Raw genomic sequence first — 17,969 nt, forward strand, 5'->3', positions numbered from 1 at the left:
TTCTTACAGCAGATCGTTTTTATGGTTCTATAATTTTCAGGTTATCAATGTCTTCTCGAAAATCCTTGGAAGAAATGTGGCGCCGACAGATAAATTTGAAAGTATTGGTGGAAACTCCCTCAATGCTATTCAAATTGCTCATCGGTTGGCTGAAGAGCTCAAGATTGAAATAAAGGCTCATGAAATCCTGCAGTCAAATAGTTTGAAAACTTTTTGCAACACTTTGAAAAATTCAGTACAAAAGCCAATTTCAAAAGTTCCAAACGTGATAACTAAATTGAGAGAGGTGAGCATTTTTCGAACTTTGCTATTTGCATGTAATAATTTCAGGTTCCAAATTCCAAATTTAATATTTACTTGGTACATGCAATTGGTGGAACAATCTACCCGTATTATTCATTCCTTCAAATATTCCCGAAAGACATATCCTTATATGGAATTGAATTTGATCTGAAATACCCGTCGAATGACCTGCGTGAATTGGCTCATTTTTATGCTGAAGAGGTGATTAAATCTGGAGTACGGCCATTGAGAAAGTGGCTTAAAACATTAATATAGTGCCAATTGTCATTTGAAAAACTTTTATAAAAAGTCAGGATTTTTTTTTTGATATTAAAAGGGTTCAAGCATTCGACAGTGCTTTAGATTTTCCAAATTAGTACAATCGCAGTTTTCACAAATTTTTACTCGAAATAAAACAATTAAAAAATTGTTTGAAAAAATTTATTATGAAATTTAGGCATTTTAGAAGTATAGAAATAGTTTTTAATCACTTCCCCATTAATCATACTCACCCGTTAAACACGTTTTTCACAGATTGCCGCACATGCCGGAAACAAGAGAATCTTCGTTATGGGGCACTCGATGGGTGGAATAATGAGTCGCGAAATAGTGGCTGAGCTCAAAATTTGGGGATATGACATTCCCTTCGTAATGCTCTTCGACTCTTGGGTGCTCAGAACAAACGAACTCGACATTGAGAACATAAAGCAATTCATCACAGTAAGACTTTGAAATAAATTGCCTTCAAACTAAAACCTTTTTTAGTACGTCTTCTCTGGACTACCGGATAGTGAGCATCGTATTAATAGAGCGGTAGATAAATCAATTTTCAGTTTGGATTTCACACTATTTTTGTTTCAGATCAAACTAGCCCAGCTTCTTCGAGAATACAAAACCTCAGTCTCCGACACAAAATTATATTTATTCAAAAGCAAACAGCTTGGGGACGCCGCGTTCAAGAAAGCTGTTCGGTAAGCATTATAGGGCAGGTAACATGACGATCATATTAATTTTGCAGCTCTGATTTGAACGAAGAACTTTCTCGATCCATGACATGCAATGGATTTGATGAACTGTCTCTGCAGCCAGTTGAAACTTATTTGGTATGAAAAAAAGATAATTTAATTTAATATCGACATTCTTTAAACCTTCAATTACAGATTGATGGGGATCACGAGTCATGTCTTAAAGCTGAGAATTTGAAGAAAGTGAAGGACTTAGTTCTTGCTCCGTTCCAGCCATATTTCGAGCAGGCTTAATAATATAACGAATTCTTTATTTGAATAAAATGCATCATTCAATTTTTTGTTTGTCCAGCAAGAGGTTCCCAGATCAATTTGAAAAGTCATTTTCTTCCGGTGGTCTTTCCCAAAAACCTATTCATAGGTTTTTAGCGCCGGAAGTATACATGCTATTTATGATGTCAATGGCATCCTGCAAATTTGACAGAAACTACATTTTTCAGATAAAAAAAATGATAAAAAAACCTAAAAAGGTGCTAAACGTGTTGGATATTTTTGTAAGATAGAAGATAAACTGAGTTTGCGCCGCTTTTCAAAAAATCTAAAAGCACTTATAAAACTGGAAGAATTTTTCTTTCGATCTACGACTTCCAAAAAATGGTTAAAACTGAGTTCACTCACTTTTTGACTCGAAATTAGAAAAAAAAGGTCCAAAATTTATTGACAAGTTTTATCAAGATATTTGGTCATTTTAGAAGCCTACACGTGGTTTTTAATATACTTCTCACTGGCCGTACTCCACTTTTGAAAAGTCTGTTTCAGTTCAAGTAATTGCTAGTTGAAATATTTTATTAAAAGTTTAGTATTTTCTGAACTTTAAATTAATTGTTTTTGTTTTTCAAAAATTCAGAGTACTCAGCTGCCCAAATAGTTTGATATTCCGTCCTTGTTGACGACTAATTTCTCCGACTAGCCCGCCTTCCGGTGTCACTCACTTCATAGTATTCATGATCATGAGAAAATGAAAAAGACGGAGAAAAAGGTCATTCGTTTGATTGGGAACCGAATGAGGAGCGGGGTGGAAGAGGGCAGAGAAAAGGAGCTGGTCGACCCAAAAGCTAGGACGGCCGAAAAAAGCCGTGAGGCTCTTGTCCTTTCCAAAAAACAACTAGAGTAGGATGCAACTAGCCGTCCGCGCAGGCCGGCCGGCTGGACTGCGGTGCCCTGCCTTGTTTGTTCTCGTGACCATTCCACTACTCTATCCGCGATGCACAATTGAAAAAGGTTATTTGGTCACGATCGGTATTGTGTCTTACGCTCTCTGACCAATCTTTCAATGTCTGATTATGGTCAGAACCATTACAGTTAAGCCGCCCTTCTTACTCTTTCAACTGTCAACTTTTTCGGGTAAACACTTCTTTCTTGCGTCCATACTTGTTTTTTTTTGTCTGACGTGATCATATTAGACTGCAGAGTCAATGTAAACACTGTTCAAAGTGCAATTGGTTCAGTGAATATTTTTACATTATTTGTTTTTTTTTGTTTAAATGGAAGTAAAGGGAAAAATGGACAGACTAAAAGTTAAATATAGAAATGTCTTCTCAAGGTTTTGTCTTAAAAGTTTACATTTTCTTTTAAAAAACACGTTCTTTGGCTCCGTTTCAATTAAGAAATGGGTAATGCAAGCAACGCATCTGCTCGAACTTTATGGTATACTTCCCTCAAAGAAATTCAATTTTGTTCCAAGTTTGACGTAGTTCTGTTTGTTGAATGCGTTCTTAGTTGGTCTAGGATTTTTAGGAAATATCAAAAGTTAAGCATTTGTTTGCAATTTTGACTTTTAGAAAGACTAAAAACTTTCTAAACTTTTCTAAATGTTCATAAGAAAATAATAGCTGCATAGGAGCACTAAACTGGATTCAAATTGATCTGAAATTATATTAGTACACTTTTCATTACTTTCGATACTCGTGAAATTGTTCAAAAAGTTGATTTTGCGAAATTTTTGTAATTTTGATAGGGTTCCGGGGTAATAAGTCAGTTTGCAAGGTGTTTGAAAATTATCACTTTTTGGAAAGTTCCCTTTTTTAGATACCCTTTTTTAGGTAAAATCAATTTTTAAAAAAATAACAGTATTACATTTTTGCGATATTACTTCCAAAAATAAAAACAAAGTCCTACTCTTTTTTAAAGTGAATCCCAAAAGTGTTCTGTCAGTTACACATTAATCCATTATCAATTGCACAGTCCAATTCGCTCAACCTGAACGCCTTAATCCTTTGGAAACGCATCACACCTTTAGCTTCTTCTCATTAGCCTCTTCCCTCTCCGAAAACATAATGCACATACTGAAAGGGTGACAAGACGGACAGTAAACACTTCCATCTTTTACTGTTTTCCGCGTCTCCCACCTTTCCCCTTTAGCTCATCGTTTCATCACATCCCGCACTCCATTTTCTCAACACTATTTGGATGTATTGCGCACTTCCGCCTCGAATGACCCATCGGAGCTACCAAACACACTGCTGTTCGTATTTAGAAGGGAGACCCCCTCCCTCTTCACCTTTCACTTATACAACCTGCCCGCCCATTTTCTGAGTAAATCAACCACTTATGGCCAACATGTCAGTTCGCTGATAATCGACGGTGATAGGGAGAATTTCCTTACTCAGCCACTTCTACTGGCTTCAGTGTGGGTGCGCATTTGTATGTATTCTGTAGTGTCCAGGCAACTCTTTTGTGTTGTAGTAGGTGTCTGCAATGACAACAAAAGTAGTCGTACAATGCCAGTACGATTTCCGTGGTTGCTGCCCGACAATAATAAGATGATGAAGAAGAACTTTTTATTGTTTTCATTCGCTCTGCTTTCATCCTGTTTTCAATAGTGTTCTATCCTTCTCTCCGCCATTTTTCCAATCACTTCACAGAATAAGCTCGCATAATATGTTATACGGTTTTCTCATTCATTATCTACTTTTGTTAAGTTTCAGTAAAATAGAGTAGGGAACAGTGAAATATGTTATGTTATAAAATGAATTTCGGCAGGGTTGGTACCGAATTGCTGGTTGTAGGACCGACTGAGCTATCACCATCTAGAGATATTTAGTAACATAATGTAATAGAATTTGTCTTTCAACTCAGATTATTTTTCCCATTTCCCATTTCGTGCAAAATACATCAAACTAATGATACACTCTGTAAATCCCAGAGGTGGCCACTTTTTTTTTGCACGCTTTCACATCTTCGTGCATCATCTAATTCGGTCAAGTGCTCGTTTTCATTCGCTCGCGTTTATTTTTTGTCTCGCGCGCATCTACATCCAGAATTTACCAGCAATTCCATCGTGGCGATCTATTTTTGAAATAACCTGGAGTACATTGCTGTTCCAACACTGACTCCTAAATATAACAAATTGTATACGATTCGATTCCATTGACTATTTGTTTTATGCTCGCCTCCTCCTCCTCTCTGGTCAATCATTTCGTTGCGCCTGTTCGATATACATAATTCGTGATTTTTCTATACCCAGTCAGAATTTCAGATGACGATCTTCACTAAGGCCGAAACCGACACCGAGAAGAAAACCGTTGAAGGCGTCAAGGAAGACACTCCAAAGGTACGTAAAATATTCAACATTAACTGTTTCTACGTATATTTCAAATTTTGAAGCAAGTTCTAGAAAAACCAAGTTTATTGTAAATTTACTTCGTGTAAAACATATAAGTTTAGCAGGTGGTTGTGTGCGAGGCTGATGAGGAGAAGCACATCAGTAACTGCGGCTGGGTACCAATGGAAGGAGGCAACTTTGACAGGTATTCCAAAATTCAGTTTTTGCGTAATCCTCCAGTTTCAGACCAAAGGAAAAAAGAAGCTCGTCTTTCGGACCACTTTCCATAATTCGTCTCTCACCATCTCCACTTGCCCGTACCCCATCTCCATCTCCACCCGACTATGAAAATGCTGTTAATGCTCGCAGGTTTGAGAAATGCATGGATGTAATTGAAAGATTGTATATGTTTCCAGAATGCGTCGTTGCACTAAACTCACATTCACGCTCATCTCCATTTTCAGTTTTGTGATTTTGGTTTCTTTCTTCCTCTACCAACAGGGACTTATTAGGTAAATTACGAGTTTATTGTAAAAGAAATTGATAGTGTTCCTAAAAAAGTTAGATAATTTTCGCATGTTTGACAATATTTCTTCGATGGTTTCCAAAATGTTCGATGGTTTCCAAAAAATAGGGGGAAAACTGAGTTTTCCCGATTTTTGACTTAAAAAAATGTTCGAATTTTTTAAAAAGTTTTTTTTGTGATATTTGGTCTTTTGAATTGTTTTTCACTCTGGCCGTCCTTCACCTTCATGAAGAAAACTCTGAAGCTAATAAAATATGTCATTACAAAATAGGAGCAATTGAAATTTTAAGTGCAAATGTACAGGGTACTTGGGTTTTATATCCCCACCAGTTTTAATGCAAATTTTTAGAATATTTTTTTATTTTTAGGCGTATTTGTATGGAGAAATTAATTTATACAATTTTCTTATTTTAAAACCTCGGATATATAATACGTAAGCACCAAAACCCTATATTGATAATAAAAATACACTACATCGTGACAATTGACTCTAACATTTACTCACCTTTGCGTCTCGAAAAACAAAGGAAGAAAGATTTGGAAAAACAAATATTCTACCATGTCAATAATATTAAGAATTCACTTTTTCCGAGTTAGCAGTGATTTAAGTTCGAAAATGCATAAACGCTTTTGTTTTGTAACTGACTGAAATTAATGGAATTTTTAAACCAATTAAACGGAATCCTCACTGACGCTAAACGTTTAATATTTCAGCGTTGCCTACCAAAAGGGAGTGTACCATGGATGGAACGCGGCTACCTTCTCGAACCGTGGAATGACAGAGCGTCTGGTTCAAAATGTCGAAATCAACGCCAACGATTCGTACGAGAAGATCGATGTCCCAAAGTTTGGATCTAACCGACCAGCAATTTTCCTTCACGATTTCAAACAGGTACTCCCTCCTATATTTTTAAAATTTATTTGACCAACTTTTCAATTATTGACAGAACCTGACGGCTATTGTTGACACTGTTGGAAACCGTTGCTTTGTTAAAGAGCTGGACAGAACAAAAATCAGAAACCCAAGAATGTTGATGGAGATGCTCAGAAATATTGACGTGATGGCTCCAGAAGTTGCATACGCACAAACTCGCGTTGTCCGTGAAACATACAACGTTGGAGATGAGCTCACGAAGGCTGATATTAGCACTTTCAACAGCACTATTCTTTCTCGCCACTGTGCGTTCCGGCAAACTTATAAATTGAAGAAACAAGAAGCTCAGTCTCGTTCACGACGAGGTAAAATTAATTTTTTTTAAGATTTAAAGATTTTTAAAATTTCAAGAAATATACTATCACTCTTGGTAAAAAAAAACTGCTGCAAAAAAGTGGAAAAAAATTTTTCAGCGGAACTGTGGAGACAAAAATTTAACATTTTTTTGAACTAGCCCAAGCCATAAAAATGTTTTTTGAATTTTCGTCCTTGCGGATCTGAATTTCCGAATCACGCCACGTCGAATTCAGTGCCATTCTTTGTCTTTCCCATTTGCTCAAATTTTACCTTTCTTTTGCTTTGGATTTTGACGTCTGCGCTGCCATAGAATGCAGTCATGGTTTTAGGGTCATCGTAACGGCTGACACTTTTTGGGTCCCGCGCCGCAATATTCAAAAGGCACGGGTGGCAGGCAGACTGTCGCGGTACGTGTTTCGACGCCTGCAAAGGGGCCTTGTCAGAGGTTGTTCAGAGCAGTTTGAATCAGAATTCCCACAAGTGGCAGTCCATTTTTAATGTTGTTTCTTTCAACCGTAAATTTTCAGCTTCCGGCATGACACCATCAATGACATTCGCATCAATGGCTGGTGAAGAGGTACAACTGGAAGAGATCAGCTTCTAAATTCACAAAATCTTCTAAACTAGATCACATGTTTTTGCCAAATAACTATTCATGCATATAATCATTGTTACTTAAAGGTGCCAATTCAACAATAAGTGTATTATTGTTCTGAACGGTACGGTGGTTTTGAGAACTGTTCTTTGACTATATATATGCAGCTAACAAAAAAATGTTTTATTTATTTATTTTTTGCTGACCTCATTCCCGTCCATTTTCCATATTACACTTTTTTCTTTTTTTGTATTTAGATGCAAATTCCTATTTTTTTTACAAAATATTTTTTACTAAAAAAAAATCAAAACAAAAAATCCTTCAAAATGTTTGTAAGAAAATCCATAACCCGTTCCCCGTTGAGAACGAGTTTTGCTTTCCCGAAAGGTACTAACCTGCAAATGTTACTCTGTCAGTAATCACCACGTGATGATTAACACCCTCAAATAAATATGGTTTCCCTATACTTTTTTCCGTTAATTTTTCAAATAAAATGTCACACTTGATTTTTTGAACACTTTGCCCAGTTATCACGTATGAAACTTGACTGCCGGAAGTTGGGGGCTCCTCTCGTTGACGACAATTAGGAGCCTACGAAAAAACAAATACGGAAACGTGTCAAAACTGGGCGGTATGTCTTGGCATCGGGCGATTTTGATTTCATAAAAGGCGATTGCCATTGAAATTTCAACTCCGGTTTCGAGACTCGGCCATTTCGTCTGCTAATCGTTGCAAGATGCACCATGTTTTCTTGATTCTAGCTATTTCTCTTCCATTAGGTATTATATTTTACATTAATTACTGAATTTTATATTTTATTCATTTGTTCAGTGACAACGTATACTACCAAACCACCGTGTTGTCGAGACCACTTAGGATCAACTGCTTGTTATAAATTGATGCACCAAAATACTAGATTGTTCGCGAAACGGTGTAATACGGACGCAGAATTCAGGTACGGAATTTATTTTTGTTTTTGGTAAAGTATTTCGAAGCTGAAAACTATTTATTCCCAAATATCACAGTAAAACTTTTCCAGTTTTTTTTTTTGAAATTGTTTTATGTTTATCCAGAAAATTGTGAAACTCATTGTGAAGCTCTTATCTATCATAATTTTGGAAATCGTCCAAAAATGTATTTTTTCTTCGAGTGTTATATTGCGTTCCAATTAATTGTATTCAAATGATTTATGCGCTCGAGATAATTTTTTAAAACTGGCGATATTGGAACAAAAACCTATGTTTTTTTTTGAACAAAAACATTTAAAATCATTTTTTCGCAAGGTTTCTGATAGCACAATTGCCACCGCTTTTTTTATTTGATTAAGGCGTAATACTGAAATCTGAGCTTTAAAAAAATCTGAGCCCAAATTGTTCAAAACAATCAAAAAGGCGAAGTCTAAAAATGTTTCAAAAAAAAATTATGACGGCTCAAAAATTTGGAAAATACCTCTTTCTGCTAAAATCTCAAAGTTTGCCAACTTGTGACAGCCGACGGAACCTTGTATTTTAGCGTTTATTAGCTAATTCACGTATCGTATCGATACATGGTTGCACTAAATTGCATCATATTCGTGCATCCATTGACTGAAAAACTTTTAAATCAACGAAACGACTTGTAATACATAAATTACCAGAATCTGCATTAAAAGGCGATACACTTATTTGCGCAAGATCTAACATTGTCAAAATGGCAGCATTTTTCAGTTTTGCTGAAAATACACTGTTTTTCAGAAATTTTCTGAACGGCTCAATACTGAATTCGATAGTGTTGAGATATTTTTGGTGTACAACAATCTAAAATTTTAGTACTTCTCTTATAAAAACTGTTAGGTGACTTAGAATTTTTGTTTAATTTTTTTATTTTTAACCTAAGACATGTTTCAGACTGATTCAATGTTGTTCTTCTTGTAACACTAACGGTGTCGGTATAGCCTACGACTTGGTTGCTCGTTCCCTTGTTTCTGAGCATTGTTTTGATAGATACGGGCCAACATTTTGCGACAGGTTTGAGCCCCCATCTCTATTTTATATTTTCTTTTAATTTCCCTTATTTGCAGATATGTAAACAAAACGGACGTTTTTGAGCCACATAACACGTGGTCTTGCGACGGCGAAAATCCGCAAATTGCTTTCCGTACATGTCGTAAATCGTGCGGGTACTGCAATTTTAACGTCGTTCAATACACTTTGGATAATGCGCTTCAGGTTTTTTTCTCATTTGGCTTTGCGAGAAACAAAAATGTTGAATTTTTAGGCCTGCCGTGTTCAACCAGTTGCTGAAGAGAAAAGACGATGGAGGCAAATGTTTTATTCTACAACAACAACATCTTCACCGTCACCAATTGAAGTCATAAACTCGACTTATCAATTTTGGGATCATAAGTAGAAACAAGATACAACAATAATAACTTATTATAAATAATTAAAAAATAAAATTATGTTTTTTTGTTAAAGACATTTCAATTGTTCTGGAGCATTATTCCAGTCAAGATCGCAAAATCCACAAGTTGATCTACACACTCTGAATCCAAGTCTAAAGTGAGAAGTGTCACAGGACCACCGTCTATTGTTCCATGCATCGTCTCCGGTTTCAAATCGGCTACAGTAAGCAGGACTCATGCGGTCAAAGCAGTTGGTGGCATTGGCTGCTCCAACAAAGAAACTGGAAAAGTTCAATGATTAAATGACTAGAATTGTGAATATGAAAACTTGCTTCTGAGCTCTTTTTCTGTAAGAAATTCCAGCGTCACTGCAAGAACTGCAACATACAACAAGGGAAAAGTCAGGTTCAGTTTGACATCTGAAAATAATTTTTTACAGTTAAATAAATGCGGGACTCAAACTTCTGAGTGAAAAGTTTAATGTCAGTTCTGCGTAGATTTTTGCAAATTGAACCACCAGATTCATCCTTACAGCAAGGAAGGGCTCGATTTGGGTTCAGTTGAATTGATTTTTGAATTTTCTGACTTGCTGAAAATATTTATGTTCAATAAAATATAAAATTGAAACTTTTTTTTGTAAGCTTACATCTAAACTCCGGGTTTTGAAACATTCTAGGTCGAATTATAGACATAAGTCTTTCGCTGGCGGTTCTCCGCCTGGCATACATAGAAGAACTAGCTGGAAATTTTTTAGTTATCCACGAAAAGTTGAATATATTATACTCACCATCAGCAACTCCCAGTACACCAATTAGACAAGAAACAATTAATATTTTGGACAAAAATCTGGAGATCATCATTTGGGAAAAAGGAGTGGATCAAGGTGTGTGTGGCCGGGGCGATTATTTTGCGGTTCAGCTGCCGAAGAAATTTGTTTATCTATCATTGACAGGATCATTGGCGTCGCCTCCGAGAGCTCGTGATTCAAATAGATAAATGTCTTTAATGGGTTAGATACACCTGGCTCGAGATATTTTTGGAGATATTTTTTGGATTATGAATGACTGGATCAATTACGCGCTTTTCAAGGATTTTACAAAGTTTATCGAAAACAAAAAAAATAGAATGTTACTAAGGACAAGGAGCACAAAAAATATATTTTATTTTGGTTAACATTCTTCACTTTATGCATTAACTCGCAAGTGAATTGTGACGTTGTATGAAATTTTGAAAAAAGTCAAGCCACCTAGGGGACTCGAACCCCTGACCTTAAGATTAAAAGTCTCACGCTCTACCAACTGAGCTAAGGAGGCCCTGTAGCGCCACTTTCAAAGAACAAACATTTTTTGTACGTTTCCGATTGCCTTACCAGTTTGAACAATAAAATTCGCATTGTATTACTCAATTTGGTATTCTGTGTAACACACGACACGGTTTTGGAATCAAAATGTGTTGAGTGTTAAAAATTTGAAATGAAATTAACTTGGATATAACCCTTATTTTGAGATGATTTTGTGCTAATAAATGTAAAAAAATAATATAGTTTCAATTAAAATAGTAAACTTTAGTTAACAAGGGTAAAACTAAATTAAGCTTTCCGAGTTCAATTATTGGCCAACTTTCAACAACAGAGAATACACCCATTTATACATATTTTTGTTTTCTGTTTTTCCTCCAAGATTCGTATCATCATAGTACGTAATAAACATAATAATACGAATGTGCGAGAGCACTTCCACTCGAGGAAAAATATTGGAGGCCTGCAACATTTTTACGCATATAGACCACCGGGGGTCCCCGGAGAATGTGCATAGGTCTTGTCAATCAGATTGTTTCGGCTTTTGTCCTAACGCACACACTCAAAAAGCGTAGGCATTTTAGGAATCTTCAACTTTTTGAACTTCTTCTTCTCTCTCATGGTATAAATGATGGGTTTGGTGTTTGAAGTGACAGCAACAACCAGAGAATTGTTGGGGCGGCTATTTTCACCCCTTTGCTTAGTTTTTGCTGCTTTTAGAAAACGAGGCAATATTTTCACCAAGTGCATCATTCCCAGGCGGTTATTTTTTGGGCATGTGCAGGAAGTTGTACTATTTATGTTCAATGATGATCGTTCTTATTCTTCGCGAATAGGAAAAAATGTAGTGCCTGTGCTCAAACTTTGATTATTACCATTGGAATATATTTAGCTTAAAACTTCCAAATTTGGCAAAATTCAAATTTTCCGTTGTTTTTTATATGTTGTTAGTTTTAATGTTCTGAAAATTTAAAAAACAATTTTAAAAGAATAGGCACACACGACCTGTTAAGGCAAAAAAATGACGACTACTGACAAGTTGTGCGTCAATTCAAATTTTAAAAATTTTCAAACTCGCACTGAGTCGCACTGATCGCAGAATTCTGTAAATTTTTTAAATGTAGCATAGTAAGTTAATTCAGCACTACTTTTTTGTTAAATTTCGCTACTACACTTCCCCGCCTTTTGTTAGCAGGAAAACTGTCTAAAACAGGAAAAATAGTGTTATGCTGTTTAAATATCATAGTAAAACTTTTCAACATTTTTTCAAAAATTTTTATATACAGCCAAAAAATAATCTTACTATTAGTTTTCATCTATTGTAATTTTGGAATTCAACCTAAAATAATTTTTTACGAGTTTTTAATTTTAATTGTGCCTCACTGGTTGTATTTGAATCTTCTTTACCAAAATTTTGGCTGAAAATTTTGAAAAATCCGAACATGTTTGGAACATTTTTTAAAATTAACATTCAATCGTGTTAGACTATCTTTGAATATTCAGAGAAAAGATAATTTTTTCCTGAGCATAAAAAGTCTAAATTTATAAAACACTGTGCATTTCCCTTTTCGCATTTTTTTTTCATCTGAAACCGAAAGCAATAAGTAATGCAAACATTGGAACAATTTCTCATTTTCCGCTTTTTTGATAGGTTCCCTTTTGCCTTTTTCCATCTCGGGCATTTACACATTTCCAATTTATTGCTTATTTGTCGAATGCCAAAACATTTTTCTCGCGCTCTTTTTTCACCCGCTTTTATTTTTTACATCAAATAAAAATTAGCCTCGTTCATTTTCATTTCCTAGGTCTCCATTATTCTTTTTTAGTAATTTTCATTTTATTTTTTGTATCCTTCTTTTCCGTTCCCACATTCATAATTTTTGTGGTCGATACTTTGTAACAAATCTATTTTATTGTTCTTAGTTTTTGCAAATTGATGAGTGGTTATTTATAATTTTAATTTAATAGACAGCTATATAAGGTGTCATCGAAATAAATACTTCATATAAAAACATGCAACTATTAATTTTCTTCGATGTCCAATTTCCGGAATATAAATTAGGCGAGAAACGGGGGGATGAATAACATTGAGGCTTTTTATATTATTGCATTACTATTTTCATAATGTTTGATCAATAAATTTGAATAACAGATATCAGTAGCAGATAAAATAGGCTTATCGAAGCTGATATGCATAAAATTAAAGACTAAGGTGAGAGCTTTCGTTTATTATGCTTGATGGTGAAGTAGCACCAGTGGGAAAATTGTTAAAAACCACTAATATAATTCCAAAATGAACACAAAATTCGAAGGAAATTTTTTTTTGACCGACGACTTTCAAAAAGTGGAAAAAACTGTGATGTTTTCAATTTCAAAAAATAATGCAAAATCTAGAATTTTTTAAAAGGTTTTTTCACCAGGTAGAGTAGCGGTTATGATTTTATATCCTAGTTGACATATGTATAACATCTTCAATACATCGAATATTACTGTTAAAAAAATTACATGCTTTTTTTATTTATTGCTCATTTATTTTCAATATTGGAAAAAAATCAGAGAGGCCTTTCCAAGCATTTTTTGAGAAATACAGAAATCTTTTGTTTTTCGATTTTACTTCCAAAATTTAAGAGTAGCAAAACTCTTGTTATCGGAAGCACGAAAGCTCAAAAATTCCAAATTAGGATTATTACTCTAGATGACAGAAAACAGTCAGAATATAACTGAACAAAAAAACATTTCTTTGGCTTCAAAAAAAAATTTTTTTAAGCTTTCAGTTTTTCGAAGCTTGGTGAATTTCTAAACTTCGAAAACGTGGGGTTTCCTTTACAAAAAATTCAGATTTGTTTGTTGATCTAGTTCCAAAATTTTGAGTATCTAAGTTGAGATTTATATGCGTGGTGTCCTCCGGTTTCTTCTTCGTTAAAAAAAATTATTTAGGCTTGTAATAATTTCCAAAAAAAAAGGAGATTTAACGTTTACGCGTTGATAACCTTTAAAGTTTTTTAAACAGATTTTCATTATTCTAATAATTTGAGATCAACGTGATACAAGTAAGTCTCCAACCTTTCCAAATGTATCTCAAAACGTGGCTAAATCTAAAATTTAATCCCTTTTTCACTCTCACTCAAATACACTCAAAACCTCACACACGGCAATTCGATGAAACATGTACTAAACCGTATTATACAAATGACGCCCGGCTTGTCGAAAAATGTGCCCTCTCTCCCCTTCTTTTTATATAGATGTATATATCAAAAAGCTTTTTCCTCGCTCATTGTTGGAATGAATTGTTGGAGAGAATATAAAAATTTTATTGACTTAACACCGTCTCCATTGTCAACTGTTTTTATTTGTTTAATTCAAACATTTCGCGCTTGCGAGGGCTCCGAGATGCTCCTCATATCGACAACATTAGGCGCTTATTAATTTGGATTAATACTTCATCACTCCTCACTTTTTTTTTGCTTTGCTTCTCACTTCCGTTTCCTGTTGCCAACGCATTTACTGACCTCACGGTGAGTGCTTGGAAAAGAGAAAAGATATGATCGCGCGAGCAACTAGACAAATACATCTTGACAGTTTTTATTTTTTGTACGTAATATACTCTTGAGATGTATGTTCAACATAAAAGTGCAAAGTTGATCTTACTCCTGATGCTGAGCCAGAGCATCAGAATAAGAAAGAAAATGTCAGGAAGAAACCCAACTCAATGTTTCAAAATGAAAGACGAATAGTTAATTCATTCCCTTCTTTTCTCCTTGCATTTTTTTTTCTTTCTTTTTCTTAACCTTCTTCTTAACGTTGTTTCCGACACTCCTTTGTTTTTGTGCCACCACTCAAATGGGTGACACCTCGATGTTTCCTCCTTGCGAGTGCCAACACACGTCCCCATATTCTGTTTCCTATTGTAAGCAGATTGTAAATCAATTTGCTCTCAATTCGACCACCATACTCATCGTTTCTTGTTTGCACAGAAATATTGGGGTGATCTGCCTAAGCATCTTATTATGTACGAGCGTTTCCTTATCTCGGACAATATTGGACGAATAATCGAACATGAGCACGTCTGTAAATACATTATCTTTTTATTGCCTCTCACATAATGAGTGTGTTTACCTTGTTTTGCTTGTCCTTTTTGATAACCCGAGAACAAACCGATTTGAAGCAAGAAGCTACTAATCGTCAAGTTAATCCCATGTCGTTCAAATACTTATTGGCGTTTTGTATCAGAAAGTAGTATGAGTTTTTTTTTATTTTTTTCAGTCGAGATTTTCTTTTTTTATAAATTTGAACACTTAACCTGAAAACCATTATGTACGCGAACACATTTCTAAATGTCTCTTAAAAGTATAGTTTGTGGAGATTTAGTTAAAACACATTTAAAATAGTCCAAATTTACCAAATATCACAATGAAACACTCCAACATTTGCAGATATTTCAGAGTTTTTAGTTGAAATTTTAGTTAAACGCCAAAATTTTCGAGAATGTAGGTTTTTTGAAATTTTTTGAGAATAAAGGAATTTAAAATATAAAAATTCGTGGAAAAAACTGATATATCTCTTTTCAATATAATACTATTTTTAAAAACATGGTTTTCAACCTTAAAACAACAACAAAAAAAGAGAAAAATTCGTTGAATTTTGAAAGTATTTATTGCATTCTAAAAAAAATTTTCTTAATGTTTAATTTGTACGAAATTTGTTTTCGTAAAATGTAACAATTCGCGCCAATTACTGAAAGATTACTGAAAGAGAATTTTGACATGTTGATGTGAATTTTGTTGAAAAATGTTCATTTTTCGAGCTAACAATGCCATAAACCTTGCTTTAAAAAAGACATACAAAAAATACTACCAAAATTGCCGATTGCCAAAAATTTCAAAAACGCAAATCTTTAAAATTGTAATTTGCCGCGCACCTCTGCTTTGACCCAGTCTGAATAGTTTGAAATGACCCCCTAAATCATAAAGATTTTCTATGATTCACTGTTACAATTTTTTGAATATTATCAAATCATTTTGTAATCACTACAAATGTTCATCAGTCAACAATCCAAACCTTTTTTTTTTGAGAAATCTTTTCAATCTCGATAAAACTCACACTCAAACATTTCACGCGACTTCTGATCTCATTGTAACTATGATTAATTACTAAAATGTGAGAGAACCGACTTCATTTAGTATGCTCTTCAGTATTATTTCGATTCATTTTTTTACGAATGCGGTCTCCCGTCATATGAAAAGAGTGCTGAAGCATTTCGGAACCCTTCATCATTTCTGAGTTGTTCATGAATTCATGAATACTCGAAAACTTTTGCTTTGACTGAAGCCCCGTCACTTGTATTGTCTTCTTGTCTTCACATCTACTCAAATTTCAGCAATAGTCGGCTAAAGCACACCAACAAAATGTATGAAAAATAGGATTGACGCTTGACCCTATTCTCTTTTATTTCGTCCGTTTCGAAACTTTTCTTCGTGCAAAACTGCTTCTACTCTAAAGACTCTAAAATTATGCATGTAGTTGAAGGAAGAAGAAGAGCGCGTAAAGTCGTTTTGAACGGAACAGGACGACAACGTGGACCTTCACCGAAAACCGCACCTTATTATGCATGTATGTGTGGCGGATGCACAATGCGGCACCCCCCTCGCCCCTCAACTCGGAAAATCAGCACATGAGCAATTGAGCACCGAGGAAGAGGAACACTGACACGTACCCGTCGTTCAGATGTCACTAATCCGGCGGGGCGCGAACGTTTGCATGTCATTCTTAATTGAATCATATTTTTATGCTGATCCCCATCCCCCGCCGCGCTCCGTCCGCGCTCACACTTGAATGGCAACACACATATTCCGTGTCGTGACATTTCATCTTCTCGTCTTATGGTAGTAGTTCAATGTCTATCCTTATTTTCCTCCAGCCTTCCTTTGCCCCGCTTGCAACTTCCGTTCATTCACAACAATTCGTCGTCACACAGCGGTCGCAAAACTATTTCTCGATTATACACTTTTCTTTTCGCACATCCTCTTGTCTATCTGATTTCTCCGTTTCGTTTTTCACACTCTGATATAGAGTAGACATGAACTTTCGGCCATGTTTCTCACTATGTTTGCCAGGCTCACAGGTGTTCACTTGCAATCTCTCGTAAAACTAGTCTCTACCTTCAAACATGCCTACTATTTCAATTCCCCTATGTTCTTTTTTTTCTGTTTCAAAAATTGACAAAAAAGCAACAAAAAATGTCTGCTGTCAAAATCTGTCTGTCAAATTTTGACTGGCCATTTGATATATCGATATAGTAATTGTAGTTCTGTTTTGAAGATTTTTGTTGAGTAACCACTATTTTCTGATTTTTTTTCTAAAGTTCTCATCTCAAGAAATGCACTATCTTAGCTTTTAGACAAATATTAGTTTTTGATATTTTTAAACATGACAATGCAACTATTGCTTTTGTTCAACTATAAAACATTTGTAGCAGTTTATTGGTTTTCAAGATGTATAATTTATTACATGAATAATTACATATGTACTTGAAATATATTCCAACAAAATAATGATAATCATAAGTTTTGTTAAACTTTCAAATATTAACCTGAAAAAAAAAGTTCTGGCAACCGCCGAATTTTTAATTTTTTTTGCAAAGTTGCGGCAATGGCTAATTTTTAGAATTCTGTAATTTCATAATTTGACAATTTGAACCATTGGCAAATCGGCAACTCGACTGTCATCAAATTTAAAGTTTTGAAAAAAAAACTTTGAAAATTAGCAAAAAACTAATTTCTACTGTAGTAAGAGTTTTGGTTAACTCGAAAATGGTCGGCGGACATTTGTTCTGCAATTCTGTAGTTTTACTGTTCAAAAAAATAAGAAATCGACAATTATGCCATTATCTAGTTCAAAAATCTTTAAAAAACATACAAAATGTAGAACAAAAATTGCCAAACCGCCTGCCGTGCCTGCCTCGCGCCGCAAGTCTGTGCAGTGCGGCGCGGAACCCGAAAATTGTCGGAAACTCAAGTTTTTTTGGCAATCGATACTTTTTGTAGTTTTCCACAATTGTCGAATTATCGAAAATTCAGATTCAGAGCC

General features: G+C 34.9%; 4 protein-coding genes and 8 non-coding genes across 14 annotated transcripts in view; 6 read left to right on the plus strand and 6 right to left on the minus strand.

Annotated features, from left to right (window-relative positions):
* The window catches only part of pks-1 (Fatty acid synthase), a gene marked incomplete at its 5' end in the record, with an annotated part of 28,152 nt that extends 26,568 nt beyond the window's left edge, over positions 1-1,584 (plus strand). Inside the window, 7 exons of one of the 2 annotated variants that reach the window (NM_001330898.4) lie at positions 41-286; positions 331-504; positions 817-1,002; positions 1,048-1,095; positions 1,144-1,253; positions 1,301-1,385; positions 1,443-1,584. In NM_001330898.4, coding sequence (NP_001317900.1) covers positions 41-286; positions 331-504; positions 817-1,002; positions 1,048-1,095; positions 1,144-1,253; positions 1,301-1,385; positions 1,443-1,541 — 948 coding nt within the window. In that variant the 3' untranslated portion in view covers positions 1,542-1,584. The remainder of the gene's footprint in view (positions 1-40; positions 287-330; positions 505-816; positions 1,003-1,047; positions 1,096-1,143; positions 1,254-1,300; positions 1,386-1,442) is intronic. The other variant, NM_076522.3, reaches the window with a different exon arrangement.
* Positions 1,585-2,375: 791 nt separating this feature from the next.
* On the minus strand, positions 2,376-2,617 carry C41A3.8. The gene has a single exon (NR_071035.1). It is a non-coding gene; the product is annotated as an Unclassified non-coding RNA C41A3.8 (non-coding RNA).
* On the plus strand, positions 2,376-2,617 carry C41A3.9. Its single transcript, NR_071034.1, has one exon. It is a non-coding gene; the product is annotated as an Unclassified non-coding RNA C41A3.9 (non-coding RNA).
* A 1,119-nt stretch (positions 2,618-3,736) lies between these two features.
* C41A3.4 lies at positions 3,737-4,014 on the plus strand. The gene has a single exon (NR_071036.1). It is a non-coding gene; the product is annotated as an Unclassified non-coding RNA C41A3.4 (non-coding RNA).
* C41A3.3 lies at positions 3,790-4,064 on the minus strand. Its single transcript, NR_071037.1, has one exon. It is a non-coding gene; the product is annotated as an Unclassified non-coding RNA C41A3.3 (non-coding RNA).
* A 721-nt stretch (positions 4,065-4,785) lies between these two features.
* Positions 4,786-7,708, plus strand: itm-2 (Integral membrane protein 2; the record flags this gene model as incomplete). Of its 2 annotated transcripts, none has more annotated exons than NM_171952.5 (7): positions 4,786-4,860; positions 4,977-5,056; positions 5,098-5,220; positions 5,268-5,363; positions 6,092-6,269; positions 6,325-6,616; positions 7,136-7,708. In NM_171952.5, the coding sequence occupies 7 exons, from the start codon at positions 4,786-4,788 to the stop codon at positions 7,210-7,212; spliced, it is 921 nt and encodes a 306-aa protein (NP_741792.2). In that variant the 3' UTR covers positions 7,213-7,708. The 2 variants fall into 2 exon arrangements, with proteins under 2 accessions (NP_741792.2, NP_741791.2); NM_171687.6 differs by having other exon boundaries at positions 4,974-5,056; positions 7,136-7,703.
* Positions 7,709-7,863: 155 nt separating this feature from the next.
* Positions 7,864-9,653, plus strand: C25F6.8 (ShKT domain-containing protein). The gene is made up of 5 exons (NM_001038439.3): positions 7,864-7,982; positions 8,035-8,158; positions 9,090-9,209; positions 9,263-9,410; positions 9,460-9,653. Exons 1-5 carry the CDS (start codon positions 7,940-7,942, stop codon positions 9,589-9,591), a joined length of 567 nt encoding a protein of 188 aa, NP_001033528.1. The 5' UTR covers positions 7,864-7,939; the 3' UTR covers positions 9,592-9,653.
* On the minus strand, positions 9,631-10,446 carry C25F6.6 (ShKT domain-containing protein; the record flags this gene model as incomplete). The annotated part of the gene is made up of 5 exons (NM_001361809.2): positions 9,631-9,867; positions 9,919-10,005; positions 10,049-10,175; positions 10,233-10,325; positions 10,374-10,446. 5 exons carry the CDS (start codon positions 10,444-10,446, stop codon positions 9,654-9,656), a joined length of 594 nt encoding a protein of 197 aa, NP_001348645.1. The 3' UTR covers positions 9,631-9,653.
* A 343-nt stretch (positions 10,447-10,789) lies between these two features.
* On the plus strand, positions 10,790-10,917 carry C25F6.23. Its single transcript, NR_071038.1, has one exon. It is a non-coding gene; the product is annotated as an Unclassified non-coding RNA C25F6.23 (non-coding RNA).
* C25F6.t4 lies at positions 10,827-10,899 on the minus strand. Its single transcript has one exon. It is a non-coding gene; the product is annotated as a tRNA-Lys (tRNA).
* Positions 10,918-14,281: 3,364 nt separating the features above from the next.
* C25F6.27 lies at positions 14,282-14,468 on the minus strand. The gene has a single exon (NR_071039.1). It is a non-coding gene; the product is annotated as an Unclassified non-coding RNA C25F6.27 (non-coding RNA).
* Positions 14,469-16,537: 2,069 nt separating this feature from the next.
* On the minus strand, positions 16,538-16,684 carry C25F6.20. The gene has a single exon (NR_071040.1). It is a non-coding gene; the product is annotated as an Unclassified non-coding RNA C25F6.20 (non-coding RNA).
* Positions 16,685-17,969: the final 1,285 nt, after the last annotated feature.

The sequence above is a fragment of the Caenorhabditis elegans genome, chromosome X (genome assembly GCF_000002985.6).
Source record: "Caenorhabditis elegans chromosome X".
Classification (NCBI taxonomy): domain Eukaryota; kingdom Metazoa; phylum Nematoda; class Chromadorea; order Rhabditida; family Rhabditidae; genus Caenorhabditis; species Caenorhabditis elegans.

What these genes read in the sequence shown, in the direction of transcription:
- C25F6.8 (NM_001038439.3), top strand. Translation starts at nt 7,940, where the DNA reads ATGCACCATGTTTTCTTGATTCTAGCTATTTCTCTTCCATTAG. An exon ending in AGCTATTTCTCTTCCATTAG is followed by an intron (nt 7,983 to 8,034) that starts GTATTATATTTT and finishes TCATTTGTTCAG; the next exon opens with TGACAACGTATACTACCAAA. An exon ending in GGGCCAACATTTTGCGACAG is followed by an intron (nt 9,210 to 9,262) that starts GTTTGAGCCCCC and finishes CCTTATTTGCAG; the next exon opens with ATATGTAAACAAAACGGACG.